The following is a 21,127-nucleotide window of genomic DNA, read 5'->3' on the forward strand; positions in this document are numbered from 1 at the left end:
GGCCAAGGCCACACAGTTGGTAATCTGTGGCGGGGGGATTTGAACCCACATTCTGTCAGGCTCCAAAGGCTGTATTCTTTCCATTCTGGTACCCATCCATCCTTTCTTATTCTGTACATAGCAGATCTGCAAAGTGATGGTAAACTTACTATTGTTCCTAATTTAAAACATCTGTATAAAGAATCAAGAGTGATGGAAGTATAAGGTTTTTCCCTCTTTTCAAAATTATCTTTAAATCTGCTATAATATTTTACATGTAAAAGAAGGAAACAGGGACACTAAAGACAGAATATGTTATGTTTGAACCACCCACTACTTTGCTGGCTCTCATTTAATTACTTTGTTTCTTTTCTCTTTCAGGTGATTACATGGAACTAAAAAGATGAATAAAAATAAACTGATTCATGATTTCCTGGAAGTAGTTTCAAGAGGTGATGTGAAACTCATCTGTGACCATATTAGTAAAGTCCATTCCACCCTCGGAAACCTTAACTTTCAGCATCCAAAGACTGGGAATACACCTCTCATTACTGCAGCAGCAGAAAATCTAACAGAGGTAACTTGTGGTGTCTGAGACCCACGGGTAGTCTTCTAAGCTAAGGATTCCAAGAATGAGATGGTTAGGAACAGCACAATCACCTACCTTCATGAAAGAATGCCTCAGGGCACAGAGCAGGGGTGTGTAGTAGAAGTGGGGTGGGGATGGTGGGATGGGGACTGGTGGGAGGGAGCACTAGGAAACCTAAGTAATCCAGACATCACCATCTTTTTTCATTCCTTCACTCAGTCAAGAGACATTCCCGATATACCCAAAGAAATGTATTAGACTTCATGTTGGATACGATGGTGAATCAAACACAGATGTCACTCCTGAGGATCCTGTGGTCTAGTGGGACCACATCATGGAGCCTGAGTTTTTTCCTCCTTTTCCTCCTCACCCCTAGGCCCATCAGTATCTGGAAATTCGTTCCCTGTTCTAACAGATGCACATAATCCTGAAAGTAGGGAAAGAGGAGTAAATATGTAATAAAAGACCTAAAAAGTCAAAAGATTGTCCTCTTTGTTCTAGTTATCTATCCTGCTAAAGTGCCTGACACATCTGGGTGTTGGGTGTTTGGGTTTTTTTTTTTTTTTTTTTTGCTTTTGCTTTTTTTGGGAGGGGGGGACTGCACCTGTGGCATGCAGAAGTTCCTGGACCAAGGATTGAACCTGTGCCACAGCAGTGACAACTCCAAGTCCTTAACCACTAGGCCACTGGGGAACTCTAGGATATTTAATAAATATTTATTGGAGTTCCTATCATGACTCAGTGGTTAATGAACATGACTAGTATCCAAGAGGATGCAGGTTCAATTCCTGGCCTCGCTCAGTGGGTCAGGGATCTGGTGTTGCAGGGAGCTATGATGTAGGTTGAATATACAGCTTGGATCCCACATTGCTGTGGCTGTGGTGTAGACTGGCAGCTGTAACTCCAATTTCACCCTTAGCCTAGGAACATCTACATGCCTCGGGTTAGGCCCTAAAAAGCAAAATAAATAAATAAATATTTATTTATTTTATTAAATAGATAAACTAATGAATACATACTTCATTTGGGTCTTTGATCACTTATAGCATTTTGTGTGGGAACTTAAAGTATCCTTTTAAAGAATAGGTGAAAAAAAAGAATGCAAGTGATAGCAATATGAGCACTTGGAATTGGGAAGGAGCAGCAAGGAGGAGGCTGCAAAAGAAATAGAAAAGGGCTTAGAATGGGAAACTGGGTGAAAAACACAAATTTCACCCAAATGCATCCCTGAGTGCCTCTATAAGTTCTTAGGAGGCTGAAGGCAAGTAGACCCTCAGCCCTGATTGGCCACTTTTGCTTCCTCATTTAGCCTCTCTCTTGATTATAGTCTTAGCACTGTTTCTATTTTGACTCCTTTCTATTAACACTTTTTTTTTGTCTTTTTAGGGTCACACTCATGGCATATGAAAGTTCCCAGGCTAGGGGTCGAATTGGAGCTGTAGCTGCTGGCCTACACCGGATGCTAGTCAGGTTCGTTATTGCTGAGCCATTATGGGAACTCCATACTAACGCTTTTTAAACAAATTATAAAACATAGCATATATGGTTTTTTTAAAGGCTCATGTGGAGTTACTGCTGTGGTGCAGTAGGTTAAGGATCCAATTGCAGTGGCTTGGGTTGCTTGCAGAAGCAAGGGTTTGATCGCCAGCCCTGCACAGTGGGTTAAATGATTCAGCATTGCCGCAGCTGTGGCATGGGTTGTAGCTGCAGCTAGGACTCATTTCCTGGCCTGGGAACTTCCATATGTCTTGGGTGCTGCCAAAAGAAAAGAAAAGAAAAGAAAAGAAAAAGGATCCCATATGCACAACTCAAATAAAAATAATGACACTAGCACCTATGTATTTACCATCCAAGCCAAAAATTAGAGTATTACAGTGCTTCAAAAGCCCTCTAAAGCTCATCCTGGATTGTGTCCCCCACCCTTCATAATTATAATCTTGAATTTGGGGGGATACACAGTTAATACTCTTATACATTTAGAGGTAGAAGCCACAACAATAATAGTACATTGAATGGTCCAAAAGGCCAATCCCATTAGCTTTCCTTCCCCACTGCGAATCTTGCCCAAACCTCATTAGCTGAATTCAGATGACCACTTCCCCCAAGGGACTGGGCAGAGTGATGACTTGGAAAATCTGAATCCAAAGGAATCATAAAAGTTTGAATCTCTCCTCTCCCCAAAGCTCACCAACACACTCAGGTGGGTGGCTACAAACTCAGTTCCCTTTGAAGATAGGGCAGCTGAGGTTGAGGTATAGGGGGAAAGGAGGGGTATATAAAAGAGAGTGATTCCAGATCAGTAAGAAAGATATGCATACATTTGGTTTCCAGAAGCATGTTGCTCAACTAAATGATCTCCCAGTGTTTTTGGTTCATACAAAGCCCTAGATCAGGTGGCCAGGTCATTATTAGTGATACCATCCATTTCGTCTTCAGGAATCCCTTGACTCAATGGCTGCAGCCACATTGCTTTCTGACTGAAGCCGGGGTTTGTAGCCTTTGGTTAACTCAGGCTTAACTTTTATAGCAGGACTTTTTTTTTCTTTTAGGATTCTACCTTAACCTGAATAGTTTGCTGACCCATTGTCATGATAGCATTTTGTAAAATGCTGGTTTTAACACAAAGGCCAGGGGAATTTTCTGGGGCAGCAGGACTAATAATAAGAATTTTTTGTCTAGATTTCTTTGTGTCAGTTTCTCCCTCTTTAGTGGGTGATTTCTATCACCATTGTAACCCAGTTCAGGCCAGAAAGAACCTGAATTCCAGTTAATGCCTCATCCGTGGTTTACCATGAGAGTTTGCCTGTCTCAAATCTCCCCCAAAGGAGCAGAGCTCTCTTAAAGTAGCTAAAACCCACTGAAGGAGTTCTTTTTTTTTTTTTTTTTTGCCTTTTTGCCATTTCTTGGGCCGCTCCCTCGGCATATGGAGGTTCCCAGGCTAGGGGTCTAATCGGAGCTGTAGCCACCGGCCTACGCCAGAGCCACAGCAACGTGGGATCCGAGCCGCATCTACAACCTACACCACAGCTCACGGCAGCGCCGGATCCTTAACCCACTGAGCAAGGGCAGGGACCGAACCCGCAACCTCAGGGTTCCTAGTCGGATTCGTTAACCACTGCGCCATGACGGGAACTCCCTGAAGGAGTTCTTGTGTGGCTCAGCAGGAATGAACCCGATTAATATCCATGAGGACGTGGGTTCGATCCATGGCCTTGCTCAGTGGGTTAAGGATCCAATGTTACTGCGAGTTGCAGTTAAGGTTGCAAACTCATCTTGGATCCCATGTTGCTGTGGCTCCGATTCAACCCCTAGCCTGGGAACTTCCAAATGCTGTGGATGTAGCCCTAAAATAAATAAATAAATAAATCCCACTGAAAAAAATTCTGAGACCATCATGGATCTAAGGTTGTCAGCAGGAGGGGCTGAGCTGTAAGATAATTATTATCACTCTTCCTTAACAAACTTGGTGCATCCATATCCCAAATGAATAGGCGAAAGTTCAAAGTTTGCCTTGTTGTTATACATATCAGTCATGAATTTTCCTCCTTTCATGTTTAGTGAAGAAATGCACCTATGTAACTGTTGTCCAAAGGCAGAAGCATCTTTTGCCTGCCTGGGACAAATCTCAGCATTATTTCTTACAGTGGCATGGACCTGAGGCTGATTGACAGATTGGGGGGGAAGATAACACCCACAGAAGAGTTATTAAAAACCAGAGAACAGTTGATTTTGAACTTATTTCCTGTACTTAGCCTTGTAATGACCTCCCAGTTTCTTTCTTTCTTTCTTTCTTTTTTTTTTTTTTTTTTTTGTCTTTTTGTCTTTTTGCCTTTTCTAGGGCTGCTCTCTGAGGCATATGGAGGTTCCCAGGCTAGGGGTTCAATCAGAGCTGTAGCCGCCGACCTACACCAGAGCCACAGCAATGCCAGATCCGAGCCGCATCTGCGACCTACAACCACAGCTCATGGCAATGCTGGATCCTTAACCCACTGAGCAAGGCCAGGGATCGAACCCTCAACCTCATGGTTCCTAGTTGGATTCGTTAACCATCACACCACCACGGGAATTCCCTTCCCAGTTTCTTAAAATGCCATTTGTAGTCAATTAAGTGGAGGATCATTTATTGCTCAATTGATCAGGCATTTGGTCAACATATTTGATAACATTTCCCATGACATTTCCTTGAATCCCATTAATTCATCTTTGAAGCCCTCATTCTTCCTCTTTCATTCACTCATCATCTAATCTTTTGCAAAAATTATCAACTGTGAAGCATCTCAGATTTTTCCTTACTTGCAAGCTAATAAGTTAGCCTGCCACAGTTTCAGAGTCTAGCAGAAGACACAAGATTCCCGGGTCAGAGAAAATGGCAGTTTGTTATTCACAATAGTTATAGCCAAGGCATCATCATTTACTTTGGTTCCCTGATCTCCAGTTTCCACAGGGCAACATGCAGGGATGATACTTGCACTGAGCTTAGCAAACCTGAATCTTTTATCATGGACAGTAAGTATGTTTTTCCAGTTTCCAGAGGAAGACACTATCTCTAGCTTCCAAGGTTTTTCACTATACAATTATCTTTGAAAACAGTCTAGAACAAAAGCAGTCAGTGCCTCTGCTCACAAGACCTACATAAACCCCAATTTTTGGAGTTTCTGGGGACTTTTCTTTCAACAGTCTCTTTAAGGAATATCTCCTGGTCAATCCTCACTGCCTTCCCTTCCTCATGTCTTCAAACCACTGCAGTCTGGCATCTTTTCCTACCACTCCATTGAAACTTCCCTTGACAACATAACCTAAAACGTTGTTGATAACTGTCAGCTCTTAGCAGCACTGGAAACCAATTTTTCTTGAAATGCTTTCTTCTATTTTCCTCCTCACCTCTCTCGCAACATCTTAGTCTCATTTATGGATTCTTCCTTGTTATCCATTAAATATTGGTGTTCCTCAATAATGTGTTAATTGTGTAACTCAGCCCACATCACTCACCCAACTATACCTCCACTTCCATGTCACAGACATCCCAAACACAGCACATCCAATTTGTCTTCATTATTTTTCTTTCCAAATCTAATCCTCCCGAGGAATACCTGCATCAGTGTTTCCCGTTTTATTAAATAGAATCACCATCTATTTGCCTTAAATCATTCATTCACTCATTCACAAAATATTTTTTCGCATGGTAAGATCTCTTGACCTTATTAATTTACATTCTAATAAAGGTGAAAGACAACAAGTAAGGAAACAAAAAACACTTACTTAGATTACAAATTGATATTAATGCTTTGAAGTAACTAATAGAGTGAATCCTCTTTTGTGAAGGTGATCAGAAAAGTCTTCACTGATGTGATTACATTTATACTAAGACTGAAACAGTGATAAGGGGTGACATTTGAAGAGCAGTTGGGGTAGAGGGAATAACAGAGACAAAGGCTCTTGGTTAGGAAAACTTGCATATTTGAGTTATAGCAAGGTTGACTAGAGCTTGCAGAAAGAGGGCAAACAGTGGCACAAGATGGGGCTGGAAAGGAAGGCAGGGGCCAGCTCTTTCAGGTCCACAAAAAAATGTAAAGGAATTTTTTAAAAAGTCTTTTTAGGGGAGTTCCCGTTGTGGTGCAGTGGTTAACGAATCCGACTAGGAACCATGAGGTTGCGGGTTCGGTCCCTGCCCTTGCTCAGTGGGTTAACGATCTGGCGTTGCCGTGAGCTGTGGTGTAGGTTGCAGACGTGGCTCGGATCCCGAGTTGCTGTGGCTCTGGCGTAGGCCGGTGGCTACAGCTCCGATTCGACCCCTAGCCTGGGAACTTCCATATGCCGCGGGAGCGGCCCAAGAAATAGCAACAACAACAACAACAAAGACAAAAAGACAAAAAAAAAAAAAAAAAAAAAGTCTTTTTAGGACCACACCTGTAGCATATGGAAATTCCTGGGCTAGGGGTTGAATCGGAACTATGGTTGTTGGCCTACACCGCAGCCACAGTAACACTGGATCCAAGCCTGAGCCCCATCTTGACCTACACTGCATCTTGTAGCAATGCTGGATCCTTAACCCACTGAGCCACAGTAGGAACTCCTAAACAATTTTTTTTAATTGAAGTATAGTTAATTTGCATTGTGTGTTATTTTCGCAAGTACAGCAGTTTCAGTTTTATATATATATATATCCATAAAGAATATATATACTATATTCTTGTTCAGATTCACAAAGTATTCTTTAAAACCAGCTCTATTGAGATATAATTCACATACCAAACAATTCAGCCATTTAAAGTATGCAATTCAATGTATTTTTCAGTACACTCATGTGCATTTTAAAATATTTATATCACCTCACAAAGAACTCCCTTGGGATTTCCTTGGTGGCTCAGTGGGTTAAGGATCTAGTGGTATTGACACAGCTGTGGCATGGGTTTGATCTTTGCCTTAGGAGCTTCAGTATGCCATGGGTGCAGCCAAAAAAAAAAAAAGATAAAAACCTCATAAACTTCAACTGTCACTCCCTCTCCTTCCTCCCTAAGCAACCACTGATCTACTGTCTGTATAGATTCTTCATATGAGTGGAATCATACAGTATATGGCTTCTTTCACTAAGCATAAAGTTTTCGAGGTTCTTCCTTGTCATAGCATGAATCAGTACTTCATTTCTTTTTATAGCTCAAAATTTTCCCATTATATGGATATACCACTTTTAATTTATCCAGTTGTCCATTGATGGAAATTTAGGTTATTTCCATGTTTTTGGTTACTGTGAATAATGCTGCTGTAAACATTTGTGTACAAGTTTTTGTGTGGTCATATATTTTCATTTCTCTTTCATTTGACTCCTAGAATTCTTAGGAGTGGAAAAATTGGGCCATATAGTAACTCTATGTTTAATCATATGAGGAACTGCCAGACTATTTTTCAAAGTGGCTGCACAGCAGTTCCCATAGTGGCTCAGTAGTAACAAACCTGACTAGTGTCCATGAGTATTCAGGTTCAATTCCTGCCCTTGCTCAGTGGGTTAAGGATCCAGCATTGCCATGAGCTGTGGTATAGTCTGCAGACTCAGCTCAGACCTAGCATCACTGTGAGTGTGGAAAAGGCCAGCAGCTGCAGCTCCAATTCGACCCCTAACCTGGGAATTTCCATATGTCGCAGGTGCGGCCCTCAAAAGAAAAAAACAAACAAACAAAAACCAAAGTGGCTGCACATTTACAGTGGTGTGTATAAGGGTTCATCTTTGTTAAAACTTACTGCTATCTGATTATTTATTTATTTATTGTCTATTTAGAGCCACACCTGTGGCATATGGAAGTTCCCAGGCTACGGGTCAAATCAGAGCTGCAGCTGCTGCCCTATAAAACAGCAGCAATGTGGGATCTGAACCACGTCTGTGACCTGCACCACAGCTCACGGCAACACCAGATCCTTAACCCACTGAGCAAGACCAGAGATCAAACCTGCGTCCTCATGGTTACAGGCCCAATTCATTACTGCCGAGCCATGAAGGGAACTTCCGCTATCTGACTTTTTAGATTTATTTTATTGAAGTATAGTTGATTTGCAATGTTGTGTTAGTTTATGCTGTACACCAAAGTGATTAATTTATATATATGTATAATATATGTACACACAAATATTCTTTTCATTATGGTTTATTACAAAATATTGAATATAGTTCCCTGTGCTATACAGTAGGACCTTGTTTATCCATTCTATGTATACTAGCTTGCATTTGCTAATGCCAAATTCCCAATCACATCCCACCCACTGCCTCTACCACCCCGTGGCAACCAAAAGTCTGTTCTCTATTGACTTTTTAATTCCAATCATTGTAATGGGTTTTGTGCAAAAGTATTTGGAAATGGGAAGACCTATTAGAAGGCAGTTGCATTGTTTCAGGCAAGAGATCATGGATAGTGGGGAAGATAGTACAAAAGTGGACTGAAGTCAGAAACCTGGCAGTTATCCTTAATTTCTGGCTCACCCTCAGCTCCCACATCTAATCTACTTCCTAAATGTCCAAGATTATGCCCTCAGCCTCTCCATTTCCACAGCCACTTCCATTATTTGGTCACTATCATCTCTCCATGAGGCTATTGCAATAATCTCATTGGTTTCCCAACTTCCACTCTCACCCACATCAATCAATTTCAGCAACAAGAGTAATTGAATATTTGAAAATATTGATCTGATCATGTCTTTCCCTGTTTAAATCTTTCACTGCCTCCTCATTGCCCTGAAGATATAACTCCAATTTTTAAAAGAGGTTGGTTGGCAAGACCTTTTGGGATTTAGCTACTGCTGACTTCTCCACCACATTTCCTACCTCTCTCTCCTTCCCCTACCCTGAGCTCCAGTCATGCCTAACTCCTTCCAGAGTTTTGAATGTTATCTGGCCTCTTATCCACTGTATTAGACAGCTCAGGCTTCCATAATAAATATATCATAGCTCAAGAGGCTTAAAGAATAGAAATTAATTTTTTTATGGTTCTGGAGGCTGGGAAGTCCAAGACCAAGGTTCTGGCTGATTTAAATTATGGAGAGACATCTCTTTCCAACTTACAGATGGCTGTCTTCTCTCTGTGTCCCCACTTGGCAGAGAGAGTAAGCAAGTTCTCTGGTGTCTCATCTTATAAGGACACCAATCCTATCAAATCAGGGCCCCATCCTTATAACCTCATTTAAGCTTATTACTTTCTAGAGGCTCTCTCTCCAAACACAGTCACATCGGCATTTGGACCTTCAACATACAAATTTTAAGGAGACATTAGTTAGTGCATAGCATCCACACTTCTTAGTTCACACTATATTCTTTTTTTGAAACAATCTTTCTCCCAGTCTTTGCCTGGGACATGTAGTCTGATTCCTCAGTTCTCAGCTTAGGCATCACTTTCTCCAAGAAATCTTCCTGGATCCTACAAGAAACTTAATAGATTTTTTCTAAGTGTTTCCATCAGCTTCCTGTATTCACATCTTCGTTGCATTTATTACACTGGGTTGCAATTGCCTTTTTATCTGTCTTTCTTACTAAATTGTAAATGCCTTAAAGGCTGTCTACCTGCTTATTCATTGTTGGAGTCTCAGCACTGAGGACAGTTCTCAACACACACACTAGTCACTCAATCCACATTTGCTGAAAAAAATTACACCTTTACCTTTTTCTTTTCTCTGTTTTCTTTCTTTCCTTCTTTTTTTTTTTTTTTTTTTTTTTTTTTTTGGCTTTTTTAGGGCCACACATGTGGCATATGGAAGTTCCCAGGCTAGGAGTCAAATCAGAGCTGCAGCTGCCAGGCCTACACCACAGCCACAGCCACGCCAGATCCGAGACACATCTGCAAGCTACATCACAGCTTATGCCAACACTGGATCATTAACCCACTGAGCAAGGCCAGGGGTCGAGCCCACATCATCATGGATGCTAGACGGGTTCATTACCACTAAACCACAATGGGAACCCTGCCTTTACTTTTTTGAATACAGTTTATTCTCTCCTTAAAAATACTGTGGCAATACTTGCAACATTCAAGAGTCTGTAAGCCTGAATTGGGGTTTTATATCCTAAATAATAGATGATACTAATAGGAAGACTTAAAGGATTTATGTGGGTTTAACATAAAATATTCACAGACCTCTAGTTTAAAAAAAAAAAAAAAGGTATCCCTGAAGTATCCATATTATGAGATTTTTGTTTCCCAAATTTTAAAAAGGCACCTAGTAGTCACCTGAATTCAAATCAATCCTTCATTTTTATGCCTCTCTTACTCTCCTTTCCTATATCATGAATTAGAGTTGCACCCAGCTAAGTTTTCTACCCAACCCATAAGGCACTATTGTTTCTCAAAAATGCTAAATAAGAATGCTGTTGTGTTGCAGGTTGTTGGATTTCTTCTGGAAAAGGGAGCAGATACCACCCTTTGCAATTACAGCAATAAAACCGCAGTCCATGTGGCTAAAAGTGATGTTCAGAGGCAACTCCTGGCCATGACTGGAATCCAGGCTCCCCAAATGCAACTTCTACGAAGTTCGTGGCAAGGCGATCTTGAACAACTTCAGCACTTGCTGGTCAGTTAAACTGATGTTTGCTTCTGCCTTTGGGTGGGTGAGTGGGTGGGGGTGGGGTGAGAAGGGCACAGACCACATACAACTCCTTTAAAGAAAAAGAAGTTCTTTTCCAGAGCAGTCCAAGAAAGTTTCAGGCAGGAAATCTGAGAGAAAAAAGGGTCAAATGGGAGAGTGGGGTGGAAAACAAGATAATAAAAGAACATAGCAGCAGCCTATTTACACCTTCCTCCAGCTAGATGCTAGGAGAAGTCATGCAGCACCGCTGGGCAATGATGTGCTCCCGTGGATGCCCCTGGAGAACCACTGTCAACTTGCTCGGAAGAGTTCCCTTGACATCATTGCCGTTTGTACAATTGCTGTTTAGATCCCTGTGGACCATTTGCCGTTATTATCGTTGTCCTGAAAAGGGAATCAGAGAGCCTGTGTTTTGCGTAATATTTAGTGGTGACTAAAGAAGAGTATACATTTTTTTTTTTTTTTTTGTCTTTTTGCTATTTCTTGGGCCGCTCCCGCGGCATATGGAGTTTCCCAGGCTAGGGGTTGAATCGGAGCTGTAGCCACCAGCCTACGCCAGAGCCACAGCAACGCGGGATCCGAGCCGCGTCTGCAACCTACACCACAGCTCACGGCAACGCCGGATCGTCAACCCACTGAGCAGGGGCAGGGACCGAACCCGCAACCTCATGGTTCCTAGTCGGATTCGTTAACCACTGCGCCACGACGGGAACTCCAAGAAGAGTATACATTTTTAAACACTGTCTTTTCAGAGTATTGATCTTCTGGTTTAGATTTTCTGCCCAGATATTCTTTTCCAAAGTAAGTTGTAAAACTACATCATAATCGAAGACATTAATTATTGGTGAACAGCAACTGCCTACTCTCGGCATTTACCTTTGGAGATACTGTCAGATCACATGACCTTTCAACGGAAAGAAAAATCAATTGCTGCTAGGAAACAGTTTCTTCCATTCCCTTATGCTAGAAATTCAAACAAGTAAAGAAAAAGTAAAAGATATTCTGGTCACCTAGAGTTCAAGGAAATATACAACATAATCCAAAGGACTCAAGTTCTTTTGTTGTACTAAACAATAGTCTAAAATTGCCATACATTATCAACTGAGCTTAGAAATATTTTTGGAAGCCATTAAATTTTATTTTAATGGCATTTTCAGCAGTTGCTATAATTCAGTGTCTGTTTTCTCAACCACATTTTTCACTTCTAAAGATAAGCAGCCAAATTTTTGAAAAAACTGGTATCTGTACCTAGATCCAGAGCTTAATCCACAGATGCTGAGTTAATGTGCTATTGTAAGACTATTCTCAGCTCAAAACTTTCATGTTGGTTCTAACTAATAATAAACATTGATAGAAGAGGTGGTTTCTTTTCAGAGACTGAAAAAAAAAAAATACTAACTAATTAATTCCCACAGCACCCCTCTGAGGTAATATCATTATCTCTAGTTTGTCCCTGGAGAAACTGAGATAGAGACACTGATTGTATTGACACAGCATAAAGTGAAATAGAGATGGAAATTCATGAGTTACTTAGGTCTATAAAATAAATAGTTTTGAGAATTTGGTCTTCCAGTAGCTTATCAGTTCTGAATTATCCAAATTAAATTTTACTTTCATTAAAACAACAAATAACATCTATAGGTCCACCTCTCTTTGACTATATAAATACTGTTGAATAAGCTGTCTTATTACTGTAAACCATTCATTCATTCCGCAAATATTTATTAAGCCTGTATCAAATACTTTGGTCAGTGCTTTTCATAGTCTATCTCCAATCATCAAAACAACCCTGCAAGGAAGATATTGTTATTCCCACTTTGCAGCTAAAGACCCTGAAATTCAGTGAATAAGGTTGCCAGATTTTGCAAATGAAAATACCCTTATTTAAATTTGAATTTCAGATAAATACCAAATAAATTTTTAGTATGATTATGTCCCATGTGGAAATGATTCATTATTTAACTAGATGCCCCTTATATTATCAGGGCAATTTTATCAACCTTTAGAGTGTCCTTGATATAACCCTGTCGGGGGTTAAATAATCAGTTAAGAAGTTAAAATTCAAACACGGACTTATCTGAGTCTCAGGCCTGTGTTCTTTCAATTCATCAGCTCCCTCTCAAGACATTGAGGAAGAATATCTTGAAGTTAAAATGAGAATTTGGAGTTCCCGTCGTGGCGCAGTGGTTAACGAATCCGACTAGGAACCATGAGGTTGCGGGTTCGATCCCTGCCCTTGCTCAGTGGGTTGACGATCCGGCGTTGCCGTGAGCTGTGGTGTAGGTCGCAGACGCGGCTCGGATCCCGCGTTGCTGTGGCTCTGGCTAGGCTGGTGGCTACAGCTCCGATTCAACCCCTAGCCTGGGAACCTCCATATGCCGCGGGAGCGGCCCGAGAAATAGCAACAACAACAACAGCAACAACAGCAACAACAACAACAACAAAAAAATAAAATAAAATAAAATAAAATAAAATAAAATGAGAATTTGGCCAAGCAATGAAAATGCAAAGATTAGTATTAATAGTCATGCAGTAAAGACATACAGAATTAAAGCTTCATGTTTTTAAAAGGCATCCGAAGAGCTCCTAGATATAAATTTCCCGAACCAACATGGCTTGACTCCTCTGATGCTGGCTGTGAGAGATGTGGATCTGTTTGAGAGTCTTGATATGTTCACCCTCTACAGACCTGCAGAAGTTCTGTCTGAGCTTCTCAGGCATCATGCGTGAGTACAAGTGCTCAGTCAGCACCTGTGGGAGGGTGTCTCTGCCTGTATTACTTTCAAAGTCATTCGCGAACTTAGATATATAGATTGCTTTATATACACACACACACACACACACACATATATAATACATATTAAATTCTTTTTTTTTTTTAGGTTTGTACCAGGACATATGGAGGTTCCCAGGCTAGGGGTCAAATCAGAGGTACACCTGCTGGCCTACAGCACAGCCACAGCAATGTGAGATCTGAGTCATGTCTGCGAACTACACCACAGCTCGTGGCAAGGCCAGATCTTTGACCGCTTAGCGAGGCCAGGAATCAAACCCGAATCCTCATGGATACTTGTCAGATTCATTTCTACAGCACCACAATGGGAACTCCTTAAATTCTTTTTTTTTTTTTTTTTGTCCTTTTTTGCCTTTTCTAGGGTCGCTGCAGCAGCATATGGAGGTTCCCAGGCTAGGGGTCGAATCGGAGCAGTAGCCACCGGCCTACACCAGAGCCACAGCAACGCAGGATCCAAGCCGCATCTGTGACCTACACCACAGCTCATGGCAACACCGGATCCTTAACCTACTGAGCAAGGCCAGGGATCGAACCCGCAATCTCACGGTTCCTAGTTGGATTCGTTAACTACTGCACCACGACGGGAACTCCTTAAATTCTTTATATATAAAAATACATAATGTATATAAGTGCCTTATATGTAGCATATAATGTATATATATGTATTACATATGTATTATATATATATGTATTATATATATATTGTGCCTTATATCTAAAATACATAAAGAATGTACATATATGAAATGCACATGCATGTTCATAAAAGGGACTCTGCAGCCGCAAAGTGATGTACAGATGTTAGAGGTTACTATCTATTATTCTTATGATATTGGCCCTTTGTTTTATTTGTTTAAATACTTAACTGTCTTGGTTGTTCCTGGGAATGTCAAATAATTCTTGAATATGTAGCTCTCTACTCCCAAAATATTACTGATAATTTTGGAAAGCATTGTCAATTATCAAAAACAATTTATAGTAGTGATTCCCAGTTATCTAAAAATTACATGTCAGCATGCTCTTTTGGAAAGGGGGAAGTAAACAAATAACTTTTTTTTTAAAAAAAGTGGGTTAATTAGCAGTCTTTCATGTCAGAATCTCAATTTCCTAATGCTATTTGTTACCTATTTCTCTTGTCATAAAATAAAAAGAGATGGCCAAAGCTCTTTCTCAGAATTTCATATGAATTTTTTGGGGGGAATAAAAAAGAAAGAGGGAACTTCCAGAACATATAGTCAAGAAGGTGACCTATTGTACAAGAATCAGTTAGTATAATAGGATGAAGATGGAAGTCTGAAAGTACCTCAGACTTCAGTGTTAAGCAACAGCTGAAGAGAGTGTTAAAAATGAAGATTACTGGACATCACCCCAGAATGGTGTTCAGTAGGCCTGGAGTGGGGTTCAGAATACAGGAGATCAAAGGACACCACCTGCAGAAACATTAATCAAGGCAGACGAGCAAACTGCAGTCCCAATGATTTATACGACTTGCTCAAGACCACATGTTAAGGTAGTGGCAGTCCTTTGATCCTTTGTTAATTCTTTTGAATCATGACATTTGAAGGAGAAAAGACCATAAGAATATTGTTGCAGATCGTAAAACATCACTCTGTCCCATGGAAATAAAGAGCTTCAATTCAAAGGTGTTAGGTTGGAGACTGTGATCAAATCACTCCTGGTCTGAGAACGTGACTAGTGAAGCAAGTTTAGTCATTTGTTTTCCTCACAACAATCTGGTAATAGAGTTATCATTTATCCTCTGGACCTCTCTGAGCTGATGTCTAATTCTAGGATTCAGCACAGAACAGAGAGGAGATTTGTGCTGATTCGGAAGAGCCTTAAGATCAGCCAGGTGGGCTTAACAATCACAGGGCGAGGCAGAAGGAATGAAAAAAAAAATCACAGAAACAAATTTTATAAGATCACTCCGCTCAACCAAGAGCCTGTGAAATAAGCATATCGGTTTACTTTCAATGTGAGATTCTATGCCATTCCACTGTTTTGAATAAGAGCTACCTGTTAGCACAAAGGAAAATAAAAATAAAAAGCAGTTAGCGAAACCGTTAGAAAGAAAAAACCAATCAAGCCAGCTATTTGGGATGATAAGACAACAGTTTATCAAAATATTTTTATCTTTACATGATATATGCATTATCAAATAATTATGAGATTTCTTATCCAAAATTGGGAAGTTCTGCAAATATTAGAATGTTTTTTAGAAGAGGTGTGGTATAAGATATACAGTATTTTCCTTTCATTGAAAAATCCTGAAAATTTGTTGCTTTCTATCTCACATATTTTGAAGTCATTATCATCATTCCAAAACTATGTTACTTACAAAAGATGTTACAAAAGATTACTTTTACTTACTTGGTGTTAATATTTTTCCACTCATGTTAGTCTTATTTTTCAATAGATTTAACTAATTAAATTCTATTCTTCCTAGAGATCCTAAGCTCTGTGACTTTAGTGGAAAGTCAGCAATACATTATGTGTCACAAATAGAGAGTTTCAGGAAACAGCAGTTATTGGACATTCTAATGAATTCTATGCCAAAACCAGGTAAATATTTCTATTCCACCTGCAGAATTCTCTGACTCTAAAATCTCTTTTAGAATTCTTCCTTTTTCTACATGTATTTAATGGATTCATTTAAAGAAACCAAGTTCACAACTGTTTATTGAGCAGTGATTTTGTGTAAGACCCAAGACTAGGTACTCTGAGGCATGCAAAGAAGTTTAAGACATGGTCCAAACTTTTGAAAGCACTACTAAGAAACCATAGAAATCCCTGAAAGTGCTCAGTACAGTCAGGTACGCATCACATAAGTCAGAGGAGAAAGCTTGTTGTGACCTGGAAAGGAGAAGAGGGACTTCCAGTGGTTCTTAAATGCTCAATAAGATATGGAAGGAGGAGAAAAAGAAAGATTTGACACACGGGGAGAGAAAGAGTCTGAGCAAGACAAAGAAGCAGCCACAAAGAAAGTGTCACTGAGCCACATGTTATTTTGACTTTGTTGTTCGATTGGCTTTCTGTTTGAAGCTTCTGGGCAGGGAACAAGGCTATCCCCAGGAAGTTTTCATGGAAAAAGTGAGACTCAATCTAGTCCTTAAAAAATGATGAGATTTGATTTTGTGGAGCAGAGGCCTCATGCGGAAATTGAGCATGGCTCAACCCAGAGGCAAATGGGAGACTAGAACCAGCAATTCATGTCTGGGAAAAGCAATACAGAAGATCAGATACATAAAGAAGCTGGGTCCAGGAGTTCTCCCTGTGGCGTAGCAGGTTAAGGATCCAGCATTGTCCCTGTAGCAGCTCAGGTTGCTGCAGAAGCTCAGGTTCAATCCCTGGCCCAGCAGTGGGTAAAGGATCCAGCATTGCTGCATCTGTGGCAGAGGTTGCAGCTGCAGTGCACATCAGATCCCTGGCTTGGGAACTTTCATATACTGAGGGTGCAGCCAAAAAAAAAAAAAAAAAAAAGAAAAGAAAAAGAAACTGGGTCCATTGAGGACTCATTAAACGTCAGGCTGAAGGACATCATTTTTTTTCTCAATTAAATGGAATCACTGAAGAATTTTAAGCCAGGGAATGATGAAAGCCATGTTTTAGGAAAATTAAGTCATTGGATAAATATGAAGGAAGAGACTTACGACAGGGAAGCACCACTAAGAAACTATAGAAATCCCTGAGTACAGTTATAAGGACCAGGAAAAGAGCCCTCTGGCATGGTGTTTAGTGGGCCTGAGAAGCGCTGGGTGTGGTGAGTCTAAGAAACTGTGAAAGAATAAAGATTGTATATATATATATGTATAACTGGGTCACTGTGCTATACAGCAGATATTGACAGAACATTGTAAATCAATTATAATTAAAAAGTTTTTAAACAAAATATTTAGAAAAAAGAATTCACAGAATTTCATGATGTAGAGTTGATAGAGGAGACTCGGAGACAAAAGTTGAGAGAGTTGAGTTAAACATGATTCCTGGAGTTCCTCTTATGGCTCAGTGGCAATGAGCCTGACTAGTATCCATGAGGATGAGGGTTTGATCCCTGGCCTTGCTCAGTGGGTTAAGATTCCAGAGTTGCCCTGAGCTCTGGTGTAAGTCACAGACGAGGCTCAGATCCTACATTCCTGTGGCTGTGGCATAGATTGGCAGCTGCAGCTCCAACTGGCCCCCTAGCCTGGGAACTTCCATATGCCACACCTGCGGCCCTAAAAAGACAGAAAAAAGAAAAAAAAAGGAAGAGAGATTACAAAGTCGATGTGAGAAGTGAGAGTTTCAATATCAGGATAGAGGCAGAAGATAGGTTGCAAAGAGCAAAGAAAGAAAATACAGTGAAACAATGTGATATGAGCATAGATCACTTGTTGAATTTTATTTCAATTATAAGATCAACAGAAAAACTTTTGCCAGGGTAGGTTTTCAAGGAAGAGCCTGTGCTTATTTGAGGACATAAGGATAGCAAGAGAGGGATGCATAGGAGAGCAATGTTCCCCAGTAAGTAACTGGGGATCTACTGTTTGCTGTTCAGAACTCTGTTAATTTAACGCGGCTTCAGGTGCTAGACAGAAAGTATGCTCGGAGCAGCTGAGTGTGTTTGTCTCTGGCAACTATAGAACAAATATATTTCCCATCCCATTGTAAGAGGTTTCACTTAGCCACTTTACCCACTTTTTAAAAACAAACAAGCAAGCAAAACCCCATTCATTCTGTGGACTTTTGTTGTCCTCACATCTTTCCCTGCAAAGATTATGGCCCAAAACTTCATCAGGATCCCAGACCATTATTTCAAGAAAATCTCTGACAAAATGGAGCTGATTTTAGAACCTAGAGCTAGATCTTTCAGTGAAATTGCTGGAGATGCGTTTCATCAACATACCTTATTATGTTTCTTTTGGCAGAAAGACATGATGAACCATTACTTGACATTTGTCAGGATACAAACTCTTCTCCAACCGATATGATAACAGTTACCAAAAAACAAAATATAATCTTGCAAAGCATCAGTAGCAGTGAGGTAAGAAGCTCTTTTTAAAGGAATTAACCAAAAAATGGATAACTTCCTCCATCTACATTTATTTACCTCTACTTTATTTGTGTTGCTTGAATATTTTATAATAATTATATCACAATTATATATTTAAATGTTATCATCAAGAAACTTAAAGCATAATTAATGACACTCTAGTGAGGTTTTTTGGTTTGATTGTTTGTTTGTTTGTTTGATCTCACCCATGGCATCCTGAGCCAGGGGTCACACCTGTACCACAGCAGCAACCTGAGTTGCGCAGTGGCAACTCAGGATCCTTAACCCACTGCACCACAGGAGAACGCCAACAGTTTCAAGAGTTTAATCTCAGAGCAGTAATGAGCTAGTCAACTCTGAGTCTCATGCGTTGTGTGTGTGTGTGTGTCTAATACCACAGAATATTGATGCAGTTTAATCCTTACAAAATAATAAAAATGTAGTTGGAGTTTATGTATGTAATTTGGAAAAAGGAGATCATCATTAATCTGATTGTGTCAAATGCATCACAGGACACTATATAGGAGGTGCCTCTTCTTGGCCCTGGTCATCATCCCCTGCTCTTGGTAAATAACTACACAAAGTATAGTCACAGTACTAGTAACAAATTCTGTGATCCACAGAAAACTGTGGAATGATTTTCAAGGCCTACAGTAAACTGTTAACAGTGGTCGCCTAAAGGGACAGAATTGGAGATGAACTTTGCACTGGATTCTCATTTGGACCTTATGAATTTTTATCAAATTAACACAGCCCAAACAGTTAAAAGTATTGCTAGTGTAGGAGTTCCTGTTCTGGCTCAGCAGGTTAAGAATCCAACTAGTGTCCATGAAGATGAGGGTCGATCTCTGGCCTTGCTTAGTGGGTTAAGAATCTGGTGTTTCCATGAGCTGGGGCATAGGTTATAGATGTGGCTCGGATCTGACATTGCCGGGGTTGTGGCATATTGGATCCCTAGCCCAGTACTTTTCCATATGCTGCAGGTGTGGCCCTAAAAAGCAAAAATAAATAAATACATAAATAAATACATAAGTAAATAAGTATTAATAGCCTGCATTTTATTGGTGAGAAAGAATTTGACCACAGAGTGTTCGTTTTTAAAAGTTAATGAGGGATGGACTCTAATATGTTTAAATGATATGGAGCATTTTGGAGATGGTGGCGTAAAGAGCTTTCAGTCCCTTTCTAATTCCAAAAAATCATCCCCAAACGACAAAGAAAACAAACAAAAATAAAAACCACAAAAACTTAAATCAAAAATTAGTTTGAAATAACTACCGATTTACAAGTACTGATGAAAATAATATGGAGAGGTCCTGTATAAACTTCACCAGCTTCCTCCAATGGGAGTTACTATCATCACTGCAGCTGATTGTCAAAACTGGCAAACTGACATTGACACAATACATTGAACTCGACTACAGACCTTACTTGGATTTCACTAGTTTTTGCACGCATTTCTTTTTCTTTGTTTCTTTCTTGCATGCATGTGTGTGTGTGTATGTGTGTGTGTATACAGTTCTATGACATTTTATCCCCTGAATCATCATGATCAAGATTCAAAACTGTACTGTCACCACAAAGGAACACCCTTTTACCACCCTCTTCATAGCCACATCCTCCCTGCTTACCCCTAGCATCCACTGATCAGTTCTCCACGTCTATAATTTTGTCATTCCAAGATATTATATCAATGGAATTATCACACCTGTAAGTGTTTTTAAAAAATAAATTTTATTGGAGTATAGTTGGCTAACAATATTATGTTAGTTTCAGGTGTACAGCAAAGGGATTCAGTCATATATATACATATATCCATTCCTTTGCAGATTCTTTTCTCATACAGGTTAATTAAACAGTATTGAGTAGATCAGCCTGTGCTGTAAAGTAGGTCCTTGTTATCCATCTATTTTTTATCTAGTAGTGTGTATATGTCAATCCCAACCCCCTAATTTACCCCTCCCACCCCACATTTCCCCTTTGGTAATCATGAATTTGGTGTCAAAATCTTTGAGTCTGTTTATGTTTTGTAATTCTTTTGTATCATTTTTTGCTAGATTCCACATATTCATGATCTCATATACATTTGTCTTTCTCTGACTTACTTCACTTAGTATGATAATTTCTAGGTCCATCCATAGTTGCGGCAAAAGGCATTACTTCATTCTTGTTTATTGTTGAGTAAACTTTTGAGATTGATTTTTTTTTCTACTCAACATAATGCTCTTGAGATAGATCCAAGATGTTGTGTGTATCAATAGTTTATATTGCTAAGTAGTATTCTATTAACAATTATGTTCTGTTCCACAGTTCATTTAGCCATTCACTTGTAGAAAGACATTTGGGATGTTTCTAGTTTGGGGCTATTACAAATAAAGCTACTAAGAACAGCCATGTGTAGATTTCTTTGTGAACTTACATTTTCATTTCCTTATGATAACTGCTCAAGAGTCCAATTAGTGGGTCATATGGCAAATGTACATTTAATTTTTTTTAATTTCCAATTTTTCAGAGTGGCTCTACCATTTTCTGTTCCCCCAGCAATAAATGAGAGATCTAGTTTCTCTCCACCCTTGTCAGCAAATGTACTGTCAGTATTTTTTATTTTAACCATTTAAAAAATTTTTTAACCAAAATAGGTATATGGTAGTATCTCACTGTGATTTTAATTTGC

The 21,127-nt window shown here is 39.8% G+C and overlaps 1 protein-coding gene across 2 annotated transcripts in view; it reads left to right on the forward strand.

Annotated features, from left to right (window-relative positions):
- The window catches only part of MAP3K19 (mitogen-activated protein kinase kinase kinase 19), a 65,482-nt gene that overhangs the window by 4,880 nt on the left and 39,475 nt on the right, over positions 1-21,127 (forward strand). For both annotated transcript variants that reach the window (XM_003483595.4, XM_021075753.1), the window contains exons 2-6: positions 361-556; positions 10,427-10,615; positions 13,202-13,356; positions 15,871-15,986; positions 18,329-18,444. In XM_003483595.4, coding sequence (XP_003483643.2) covers positions 383-556; positions 10,427-10,615; positions 13,202-13,356; positions 15,871-15,986; positions 18,329-18,444 — 750 coding nt within the window. In that variant the 5' untranslated portion in view covers positions 361-382. The remainder of the gene's footprint in view (positions 1-360; positions 557-10,426; positions 10,616-13,201; positions 13,357-15,870; positions 15,987-18,328; positions 18,445-21,127) is intronic.

This window comes from Sus scrofa, chromosome 15, assembly GCF_000003025.6.
Source record: "Sus scrofa isolate TJ Tabasco breed Duroc chromosome 15, Sscrofa11.1, whole genome shotgun sequence".
Taxonomy (NCBI): domain Eukaryota; kingdom Metazoa; phylum Chordata; class Mammalia; order Artiodactyla; family Suidae; genus Sus; species Sus scrofa.